This window comes from Triticum aestivum, chromosome 4A (genome assembly GCF_018294505.1).
Source record: "Triticum aestivum cultivar Chinese Spring chromosome 4A, IWGSC CS RefSeq v2.1, whole genome shotgun sequence".
Classification (NCBI taxonomy): domain Eukaryota; kingdom Viridiplantae; phylum Streptophyta; class Magnoliopsida; order Poales; family Poaceae; genus Triticum; species Triticum aestivum.
The window spans coordinates 615,803,013-615,815,208 of record NC_057803.1 but is presented as its reverse complement, the minus strand read 5'-3'; the positions used below and the strand labels follow the sequence as shown (position 1 = coordinate 615,815,208).

Sequence of the window (12,196 nt, the reverse complement as noted above, 5' to 3'; positions counted from 1 at the left end):
AGTTGCTTCATCTTTTACATGTTAGCCATATCAGCATTTTTCTCTCGGCAAAGCCAAAATCCAAAACTCAACCACAAATCAGTTGATGATGCTTATATTGCCCCTTTTACGACAGTGTCGTCATGGAAGAGAGGGGCGAATCAAAGGAAAGATGGTGATGTGCTCGGAGCAGGAAGCCTACAATGGTCAATAGCATCAACCATGTACCGGTGTATGGAGAAACGAGGGCGCATGTTCGGTGTGTCCTTCCCCTATGGTGTTTCCATCCTATCTACACATATAACTATAACAATGTTTTTGAGGCAAACACCAGACGGCGATTGACCACATTAATACACAAAAAGGTTCTCCGAGGGAGCATGTGCATGGTGCATCGAATAAACAATCTGTATACTAGGGTTCCACAATAAAAGAAGCTCATGCCAAGAAAGCATAGGATGACAACCTATGTGTGATGGTGTTCTAAGAACCCAGTGTCGAGGGCAGCGATATATAGCCCAGGAAAGACCATTTTTGAGTTCTAGATTTCGAGGGAGACATCATCGATTGTGTGGAGTTGGACTGGCCACGAGGTATGGACGATAGAGAAATGGTTCCACGCCTCCTCCAAATAGATTTGAGGGGGCTAGGACGCTATCATCCAGCATGCAAACCCTAGAATTGACGGGGGTGGGGCACTCAACGAGATGGGTCAAAGTTTGGAAATGCATGGAGACACCACAATCCCATGACGGTGAAGGGACACGCTTTGGATTCTTCTAAAAAAGAACTATAAAGTAACAAAAAGATTTTAAATGTTTTGTAAACATTGATACATGGTGTCTTTGTCGTGCCTCATATTTTCATATAACACTTATAGGAGTGTGTTTGATAATAGTTGTATTAAAGTTGTACTAAATCAGCAACAATTAATATGGATCGGAGCTAATATGATTCATTCCACAAGTGCACATACACTAGGGCTTACATTGGCCCATAGCCCCGTGGAGGCCAGTACAAGATGCCCCGACATTAACTTTTTAGGGCCGATACTGATACCACATGTGACCATCTGCTTGAGTGCTTCAATTGGACGCCCGTGTGCGCCGATAGTCAAGCTTTCGCAAAGGGTTCTCACCAGGTGGGTCAGCCCAACAACGAGATCCTATTTATATAATAGAACTATTGTAGCTATTTAGCATTTTCAGTCGGTTTTATATATTAAAATGCGGACTTTTTTTTGGAAAATTAGAGCATTTCGAACAACTTTTGAAATTTTCAATCATTTTATGAAAGTTATGAACAATTGTTTTTTGAAGTTTTCAAATATCATTTAGTATACATGAACATTTTTTCTAATATACGATGATTGTTTTTTAAATGTAGGCCATGCTTTTTAAAATATACGGTGAACATTGTTTTAATATATGGTGAACATTTTCCAAATATAGACCATGCTTTTTAAAATATACAGTGAATATTGTTTTAATATATGGTCACCATTTTCCAAATATAGATTGTGTTTTTTAATATATTGTGAACATTTTTGTAATATGTGGTGAATATTTTTGAAAATACATACTGAACGTGTTTTTATATACGGTGAATTTTTTTAATACAGTGAATTTTTTTAATATATGTTGAACATTTTCAAAATACACATCAAACATTTTTGTTTAAACGGATGAATAATTTCTTAGTATACAATGAACATTTTTATAATGCACAATGAACTTTTTTAATTATATTGTGAACATTCTCTCAATATACAATGAGCAGGTTCGTAATACGAACCTTTTGTATAATACACAAAAAAGGAAAAAACGAAAAAGGAAACAGAAAAAAAACAGTGAAGCCTACTTGGGCCAGCTCAACTGGGGCGTTCTCAGCGAAGCCCACTAAAAGAAACTGCCCTGCATCGACGAGCGATGGCCGTCCACACTGCTGCTCGCCGGCCGCCGTTTGGTACGCCGGCCGGAGCCAGGCCAAGCAGCTTATTCGAGACACCTTGGACGGAAGGGCAGATGCACCAGAACCTATGTACACTACTTGCATATGTTTCTAGTCGACGGCGACCTCACCTCCGACCCGACCTTACGGTCATCTTCCTCTGCCGGTCCATCCATCATATACACGTCGAGCGGCCAGCGGCCAGCCAGTGTTATTATAATTATCACTATTGTCTCAAAAAAATTACTCCATTCGTTCCTAAATATAAGTTTTTTTTAGAGATTTCAATAGACACTACATACGGATATATATAGTCATATTTTAGAGCACAGATTTACACATTTTGCTTCGTATGTAGTCTTTTTTGGAATCTCTAGAAAGTCTTTATATTTAGAAATGGAGGGAGTATTAGTCACTGCCCCGCAACGACTCTACGTATGAGTTATGGATCGAGTATCATATACACGTCGAGCTTCACGCACCAAATATGTCGACTCCAATGCAAAGTTGCAGTTAAGATTAATCTGACGGTGTTGAGAGGGACTTGGGAGATTTGATCTTTGATTATACGTATGGTGCGCGGTCCAATTGTAATTGGACGCCACCTTTGCGCGCGTGGTGTGTTGTTTTCCACACCTTTGCCACCTTTACGTACTTCAAATGTTTCCACGCTAAGTAGTGGCCGGGTTGGCGTCGTCACGTCTCACATCCTTTTGTCCAACGTTCATTTGTAATTCAACTCATGTAGGATTTGTCGCCGTCGAGCAGAACATTTTTTTCAAAAAAAGAGGATCACCCCTGGCCTCTGCATCAGAATGATGCATGAACATTGGTCGACGGTCCAAAGTTAAGCAATTTAATGGCGCCTCCATTGCTGTGGGTCGTTGGCCAACCCCATTCCACTCTACTCCACGCCTTCTCTGAAGAAGAATACAGCAACAGAGAACTCCGGAGAAAACTAACAGTATTTCCACACACCTTTTGCCCTACTTGCCCTCACGCCTCCACTCCGGCGGGCCTATATATAACCGCACCGGGCGGCTAGTCCATTGCCAACCACCACCGCACCTCACTCCCACATACCTCCTCTGCTTCTCCTCCTACCTGCTAGCTCTCGAGTGTTTGTTTGATTGGTAGGCGCTCCTAAGCTAGCTAGCAATGGCGGCCCAGGGAAGAGGCAGTGCAGCCGTGGTCGTGTGCGTGCTCCTGAGCGCGGCGGCGGTGGTGGACGCGGCGGTGTTCAACGTCGGCGACCGCGGCGGCTGGTCCTTCAATACCAACTCCTGGCCCACCGGCAAGCGCTTCAAGGCCGGCGACGTCCTAGGTTCGTACCTATATACGTGCATGCATGGATTGATAGTTTTCTGCATGCACACCGATGAGAAGAAGTTTTGATGCATGTGAATCTGGCTGCTTGCAGTGTTCAAGTACGACGCGACGGCGCACGACGTGGTGGCGGTGAGCGCGGCGGGGTACAAGGCCTGCGCCAAGCCGGCCAAGGGCGCCAAGGTCTACAAGTCCGGCTCCGACCGCGTTACCCTCGCACGCGGCACAAACTACTTCATATGCAGCATTCCTGGACACTGCCAGTCCGGCATGAAGATCGCCGTCACCGCCGCCTAGCATGTTCCATCGTACGCGCGATGTTACGTGCCACGACGAGCGAAACTTAATTGCTGACCAAAATAAAAGACCGAGCGTACGTGCTTCGTTCTTTCAAGTCCTAGATCAATGTGCAATGTTTGATTTACACTCGACCGATCGTACTTGCTGTTGTATGGTGCCATATGTGCTGATTTTGTACTCATATATACGAGAGAATAAAAGGCATCGACAATTATTCTTCTGATTTAACTATTTGTCACTTGACTGAATTATAAAAGGATGCGGCTAGGTCTTAGTCGACTGAGAGTTAACCAAATCTCAATCATGTGACATACCATATGAAAAAAGGAAAAAGGAAAAACTAAAAATATTTTTTTTACACAAAGCAAGATCTTATGAATATAGCATCGACTGAGATTAACCAAGTCGACCGGAATTTAACAACATTGATTATTAAATGTGTCACTCAATTGATGCATGGTCAACATTTTTTTCTGTACATAGATAGACAGATATATAGTTGGATGAAATGAGGGTCCTCATTGGAGATGCCCTAAGGAGTGTCATTAAAACATATCACGCATATGCATATATACAATTCATGAGGAAGATGTAGATCTACTCGTCTACGATCGTCGAAACAGAAAATATGCAACACAAAAGTCATGTGAAACTGCGAGATGAAGCTACTGTCAAAGGAAATTTCAAACGGTTGACCGTACGCGACAAATTTGACAAAATTCATCCAAAATAGATCCATACATGAACACAAAATTGAGCATTTACAATAGATAAAACTACAAACTGATCGTCTGAAAGGAAGCATAAAATCGATATGCATCTTTTTTATGTAGAGCTTATCTCGAATCGAAACACTGTTGTGTAGATTAGAAGGGACGAGGAAGAAATAAGACTAGAGAGGAGCTTACATTGCACTGGCATATTCTCGTGCAAGGGGGCCCATCATGTGTGCTTGATGTGACTCAACTCAGCCTAACTGGCTGGAAACTGCCGATTCGGCAGTGCCTAGCGGGCCTGGCTGAGAGCTGCTTTGAGAGCATCTCCAACAGGCGCGTTTCACCTCGGTGCGGTATAATTCTTTTACAACGCCAAAATAGTCTTTTTACGCGCGGGAACAACGAAGGGGTTCCGTTTTTCAGATGCACACAAACATGGCGCCCAAGTCGGCGGCCTCACCTGCAGCAGCCTGCACGCACACCCGTGCACTATTTTCTGTCTCCGGCGCATAGGCAATTTTTGAGTGCCTGTTGAAGATGCTCTAAGTTTCTTACGATGCGGACCCAACAGTAAACGCACACAACCAAATAGCTCATTTTCTTTCCACGCGGCCTGGTTGGCCTCTATGCGACCTACCAAACACACGCCCCCTACTGCTTGGTGCTGGTTGGAGATATGGAGGCAGCGACCCCGCAGCTAACGGTCCCAACCCGTACAACACGTTCAGGGCCGGCCCTGTGTTTTGGGAGGCCCTAGGCGAACTCGACGACATGGGCCCCCATGTCGTAAGATCATATATATGTATGTGTGCGTGTGATACATAAACATATATATATATATATATATATATATAGGACAATAATAAGAGTAATCATAAAAAATTAGGATGGTTGAATGTATACTATGTAGAAGAGTATACATAAAAAATTTGAAACTTCAGATGGATAGTTGAATACCTAGTAAAGAAACTACTGAAATTGAGGGATCGATGAATGGATCAGGAGTCGTGGATACGTACTGTCTCCGGGCTCCGAGACGTAGGGCTATTACTTCTTCCGAGAAGGGCCTGAACTCGTACATCCCTGGTGTTTACAACCTCTCCATAGCTAGGACCTTGCCTCTCCATTCCTACCCCCCACTCTACTGTCAGGCTTAGAACCACGACAGTTGGCGCCCACCGTGGGGCAGGTGTTTTAGCGATTTTGTGGAGAAGTTGCGATTCTTCCGAGTACTTTCGTCGTGGTGGCTGCTGGAGTTTTGGTCGAGGGTCGAGAGATCTGTCTCGGTACTCTCACCTTCATCGCCGACAACTCCGCCTGGCTCCAGGAGGCTCCACTCGACGTTGATGCGCTCCCCATCCGTGGTGCGATGCATTTTCGCGCATGTGTCCGCGGCGTTCTGCTGCGGCAACCATCGACCCCGTATCGGTCGGCTCCTCCATCGTCCACCCTCCCGGTCTCCCGCCAGCGCAAGCGCTCGGGCCGGTCGAGGCTTCAGCGATGGGTGAGGCACGCGGTGGCTCGCCAATCGGCCACCATCCAAGTTGCGGCAATCGAGCCTGACGAATCTCTCTACGGCTTGTTCGATCTGTCGACTGGCTCCGTAGAGACTGCATCCGAGTGCGATAGCAGTGATCCAGCGGCGGAAATCTTGATGGTCGACGGGCCCCGCAGTCCCCCTGGCTTCGCCCGTGATGATGGAGCAGGTGGCGGAGGCGACCCCGCACGAGGCCACGAAGAGTACCAGCCCGAGCCACTTGACTCTCTGCAAAGAGAGGAACTTCGCCGCAGGAACGTGGATGCCCTGCGTACTCCCATCGCAGGAGAAACCCCCGAGGCTCGTGCCTTGGAGGAGGCACGTCTGGCCAATTTGGCCAAGCGCACTCGACTGGAGAATCTTCAGCGAGCACTCGACGAGCGCGCGCGGCAACGAGTTCCCGACACCAGTCGACGTCAACTCTTCCCTCCGACTCAGGTATATCGAACCCCAATCCAGAATTTAGCAGCTGCGACCCGTATAGCAGAGTCCATCTAGCCTTCGCAGTCGGAAGCCGGCAGAGGTTTGCTGCAGATCAGGGATCTGCTCCGGGCAGCAGGAGATCAGAATTCAGCCGTGTCTCAGTCGCGCAACAGAATTCACAGTCGATCCGTCACTGCGAATACGGTTCAGTCGGCTCACAGTCCCAGATCGGCGTGAGGGGCACGAGAATCGGCAAGGCCAATATGGTGAGCGACTCGACCGAGATGATAGGCGTCGAGTGCCCCATTCCCCTCCAAGGGGTGGGTCTTACGCTCCTCGGCAGCAAGATGACAGGCGTCAGTTCAGTACAGGGCGAAGGGTTCCAGTCGACCCCAGAGAACCAGGCTTCGACGCGCGATCCATTATCGTGCAAGGTTTGGTCGACCGGAACAGAGCCCATCGAGGCGGACTCGACAGAGATGCACCCACAAGCAGTCGAGTGCATGTTTCTGGTCCTGAATGTTTCAGCAGAGCTATCAGAGCCGCAGTTATCCCTCCCAATTTCAGGTTGGCAACAGGAGTCAGCAAGTTCACTGGTGAGTCTAAGCCTGAAACTTGGCTTGAAGATTACCGAGTGGCAGTTCAGATTGGTGGTGGGAACGACGAGGTGGCCATGAAGCATTTGCCCCTCATGCTGGAAGGTTCTGCCAGGGCATGGTTGACTCAATTACCTCCTAGCAGCATTTACACTTGGGAAGATCTGTCCCGAGTGTTCATCAGAACGTTTGAAGGAACTTGCAAGCGACCAGCTGGATTGACAGAGTTGCAAGTCTGCGTGCAGAAGGTTAATGAGACTCTCAGAGAGTATATTCAGAGGTGGATCACTTTGCACCACACTGTGGAGAATGTGTCTGATCATCAGGCAGTCTGCGCCTTCAAAGATGGCGTCAAGAACAGAGAACTGAGTTTGAAGTTTGGTCGAACCGGTGACATGACCTTGAGTCGGATGATGGAGATTGCTACCAAGTACGCCAACGGCGAAGAAGAAGACCGACTCCAAAGCGGCAAGCACAAGCCGAGTCAGTCGGAAAAACGAAACACCAGTCGGAAACAGAAGCGGAAGGCTGAACCGGCAGCTCCTGGAGAGGCTCTGGCCGTGACTCAGGGAAAGTTTAAGGGGAAACCAAAAGGATCCTGGAACCCCAAGAAGGTAAAGGATAAAGAAGGGAACGACGTAATGGATATGCCATGTCACATCCACACGAAGAAAGACGAAGAGGGGAATATCATCTACCCGAAGCACACCACTCGCCAATGTCGACTCTTGATCCAGCAGTTTCAGGGAAAACAGTCTAAGAACAAGGAGAAGGAGTCGGACAAGGCCGAAGACAAGGAGGACAGTGAGGAAGGATATCCGCATATCAACTCCACTCTGATGATCTTTGCAGATGTGGAAAGCAGGAGTCGACTGAAAGTCATTAACCGAGAGGTGAACATGGTTGCCCCAGCAAAAGCAAATTATCTGAAATGGTCTCAAATACCCATCACATTCGACCAATCTGATCACCCGACTCATATTGCCACCCCTGGGAGGCAAGCTTTGATGGTCGATCCAGTTGTCGAAGGCACTCGACTGACAAAAGTGCTGATGGACGGTGGAAGCGGGCTGAATTTGTTGTATGCAGACACACTGAAAGGAATGGGCATTCCGATGTCCCGACTGAGCACTAGTAACATGAGCTTTCATGGAGTTATACCAGGGAAGAAAGCCGAGTCACTCGGCCAAATAGCTTTGGACATGGTGTTTGGTGATTCGAAGCATTTTCGCAAAGAAAAGTTGACGTTTGAGGTCGTGGATTTTCAGAGTGCATATCATGCCATTTTGGGGAGACCAGCTTACGCACGGTTCATGGCTCGACCATGTTACGTGTACCTCAAATTGAAGATGCCCGGCCCCAAAGGAGTGATCACTGTCACCGGTGATCGGAAAAAGGCAGAAGAGTGCTTTCAGAAGGGCTCAAAGATTGCCGATTCCCAGGTGACAGTGGTCGAATTCGAAGAATATAAGCAAAATGCAGATCCGAGTGACTTGCTGCGATCAAAGAAACCCGCCACAGAGTCTGCATTTCAGTCGTCCGGTGAGACGAAGCCTGTTCACATTCACCCGACCGACCCCAATGCAGCTCCGACCCGCATCTCCACAACACTCGACCCAAAATAGGAAGAAGCGCTCATCCAGTTCCTCCGTGAGAACTGGGACATTTTTGCATGGAAGCCCGCTGACATGCCAGGTGTTCCCAGGGGACTGGCTGAGCATCGCCTAAGAGTCGACTCATCTGCAAAACCAGTCAAAGAGCATCTTCGGCGGTCTGCCGTCCAGAAGAGAAAAGCCATTGGTGAGGAAGTGGCTCGACTGTTGGCGGCAAGATTTATCCGAGAGATATACCACTCCGAGTGGCTCGCTAATGTCGTCATGGTTCCTAAGAAGGACAAGTCGCTCCGAATGTGCATTGATTTCAAGCACATCAACCGGGCCTGCCCGAAAGATCATTTTCCTCTCCCTCGCATAGATCAAATTGTTGACTCGACCGCGGGATGCGAGAGACTGTCTTTTCTAGATGCCTACTCCGGGTACCACCAGATCCGTCTGTACGGACCCGACGAGGTAAAAACAGCTTTCATCACTCCATTCGGGTGCTTCTGCTATATCACCATGCCATTCGGCCTCAAGAATGCCGGAGCCACATTTATGCGAATGATTCAGAAGTGTCTACTCACTCAAATCAGTCGGAATGTGGAAGCATATATGGATGATATCGTTGTCAAGTCACGAAAAGGTTCCGACCTGCTCGCTGATCTCGCCGAAACATTTGCCAACCTCAGAAGATATGATATCAAGCTCAATCCATCAAAGTGCACATTTGGAGTTCCTGGTGGCAAGTTACTCGGTTTTCTCGTTTCCAAACGGGGAATCGACGCTAATCCAGAGAAGATTGGCACTATTCTCCGAATGAAACACCCTGTGCGAGTGCACGATATCCAGAAGCTTACTGGATGCTTGGCCGCATTAAGTCGATTCATCTCACGACTCGGTGAAAAGGCATTGCCTCTTTACCGACTGATGAAGAAGACAGACAAGTTCGAGTGGACTCCAGAAGCTGATGCAGCGTTTGCCGAGCTAAAAGCTCTGCTCTCCACCCAGCCGGTGCTTGCTGCTCCAATCAGAAAAGAGCCTCTGTTGCTCTATATCGCAGCCACAGGACAAGTCGTCAGTACTGTGCTTACGGTCGAGCGGGAAGAAGAAGGAAAAGCTCTCAAAGTTCAGCGCCCAGTGTATTATTTGTCTGAAGTCTTGACTCCATCCAAGCAGAGATATCCTCATTATCAGAAGCTTGTGTATGGAATATACATGACCACAAAGAAGGTTGCTCATTATTTTTCTGATCATTCCATCACAGTCGTCAGCGACGCTCCACTATCAGAGATTTTGCACAACAGAGATGCAACTGGTCGAGTGGCCAAATGGGCAATTGAACTTCTTCCCCTTGATATCAAGTTTGAGGCAAAGAAAGCCATTAAGTCCCAGGCAATAGCAGATTTCCTCGCCGAGTGGATTGAACAGCAGCAGCCGACTGAAGTTCACTCGGAGCATTGGACCATGTTCTTTGACGGCTCTAAGATGTTGAATGGTTCCGGTGCTGGGGTTGTCCTGGTTTCCCCCAGAGGAGATAAGCTCAGATATGTGCTCCAGATTCACTTTGATTCCTCCAACAATGAGGCAGAATATGAGGCCCTCTTATATGGGTTGCGCATGGCCATTTCACTCGGCGTCCGTCGCCTGATGGTCTATGGCGACTCGGATTTAGTGGTCAACCAGGTGATGAAGGAGTGGGACGTGAGAAGCCCAGCCATGACTGGATACTGCAGTGCAGTGAGGAAGCTGGAAAAGAAGTTTGAGGGGTTGGAGCTCCATCATATACCCCGACTGAAAAATCAAGCAGCTGATGATCTAGCAAAGATAGGTTCCAAGAGAGAAGCCATTCCGAGTGGTGTGTTCTTGGAGCATATACACACTCCGTCAGTCAAAGAAGATCCTTTCACCGAAGAAACTCCACAGCCCAAGAGTGCCACAGATCCGACTGAGATTGAAGTCCCAGCGGTGGTCGACTTGATCATGGAGGTCTTGGTGGCCATTCCCGACTGGACGGTTCCATATGTCGCGTATATCCTGAGGAAAGAGCTTCCGGAGGATGAGGAAGAGGCTCGACAGATCGTCCGTCGATCTAAGGCCTTTACCGTAATCAAAGGTCAATTATACAGAGAAAGCGCGACTGGAGTTGGCCAGAAGTGCATAACACCAGAAGAAGGTCGACTCATCCTCAATGATATCCACTCGGGGACCTGTGGTCATCATGCGTCCTCTCGGACCATCGTGGCCAAAGCATACCGAGCCGGATTTTACTGGCCAAAGGCGAATGAGATGGCAAAAGAGATAGTGGATAAGTGCGAGGGATGTCAGTTCTACTCGAATATGTCGCACAAGCCTGCGTCGGCTCTGAAGACCATCCCACTCGTCTGGCCTTTCGCAGTATGGGGATTGGACATGGTCGGTCCTTTGAGAACGGGACGAAGCGGCTTCACGCATGTACTGGTGGCAGTCGACAAGTTCACCAAGTGGATCGAGGCTAAACCAATCAAGAACCTTGACACCGGTACTGCTGTTAGCTTCATCAGGGAACTAATATTCAGATATGGAGTCCCGCACAGCATCATTACGGATAATGGGTCAAACTTTGACTCGGAGGAGTTCAGAGATTTCTGTAACTCCCAAGGCACACGGGTCGACTACGCTTCAGTCGCCCATCCGCAGTCGAATGGACAAGCAGAGCGAGCTAATGGACTGATTCTTAAAGGATTGAAGCCCCGACTGATGCGTGATCTCAAACACGCGGCTGGAGCTTGGGTCGACGAACTTCCCTCAGTGCTTTGGGGGCTGCGGACCACACCTAATCGGTCGACCGGAAGAACTCCATTCTTCTTGGTCTACGGAGCTGAAGCAGTCTTGCCGAGTGATCTTCTCCATAATGCTCCTCGAGTTGAAATCTACAATGAAGCAGAGGCTGAACAAGCGCGGCAGGACTCAGTCGACCTTTTAGAGGAAGAAAGGGAGATGGCTCTGATCCGGTCGACCATCTACCAACAAGATTTGCGTCGTTTCCACGCCAGAAATGTGAGAGGTCGAGCCTTCCAGGAAGGAGATTTAGTTCTCCGAGTGGATCAGCACAAACCACACAAGCTTGCTCCTTCTTGGGAAGGTCTCTTCATCGTCACCAAGGTTCTCCACAACGGGGCGTACCGTCTTTACAACGTCGAGCATAACATCGATGAGCCCCGAGCTTGGAACGCGGAACTACTCTGCCCATTTTATACTTAAGTTTTATCACTCGGATAAGTTGCAATAAAGTACTTCTGTAGTTCATGGACCTCAAAATAATAGTGTCATAGTTCCTCCATAATTTCTGTCACTTTTTATTTTTGTCCAATAAAATTCCCCCTCAGTGGGTGGCTTAGCCGCGAATCCGTTTCGCCTAAGTTTGTAAAAATCCTACCGAGTGGTGAGCCAGACTCCCACTCGGAGGCTTAGCCGCGAATCCGTTTCGCCTAAGTTTGTAAAAATCCTACCGAGTGGTGAGCTAGACTCCCACTCGGAGGCTTAGCTGCGAATCCGTTTCGCCTAAGTTATCAAAATCCTACCGAGCGGTAAGCCAGACTTCCACTCGGAGGCTTAGCTGCAGTCCAAGGACTCGCCTAAGTTTATCAAAATCCTACCGAGTGAAGAGCAAACCTCTCACTCGGGGGCTTAGCTGCAGTCCAAGGACTCGCCTAAGTTACAAAAACCCTACCGAGTGAAGAGCAACCCTCTCACTCGGAGGCTTAGCTGCAGTGCAAGCACTCGCCTAAGTTT

General features: G+C 48.2%; 1 protein-coding gene across 1 annotated transcript; it reads left to right on the top strand.

Annotated features, from left to right (window-relative positions):
* Positions 1-2,982: 2,982 nt before the first annotated feature.
* Positions 2,983-3,778, top strand: LOC123087603 (basic blue protein). Its single transcript, XM_044509643.1, has 2 exons — positions 2,983-3,253; positions 3,350-3,778. Exons 1-2 carry the CDS (start codon positions 3,088-3,090, stop codon positions 3,550-3,552), a joined length of 369 nt encoding a protein of 122 aa, XP_044365578.1. The 5' UTR covers positions 2,983-3,087; the 3' UTR covers positions 3,553-3,778.
* The last annotated feature ends 8,418 nt before the right edge of the window (positions 3,779-12,196 follow it).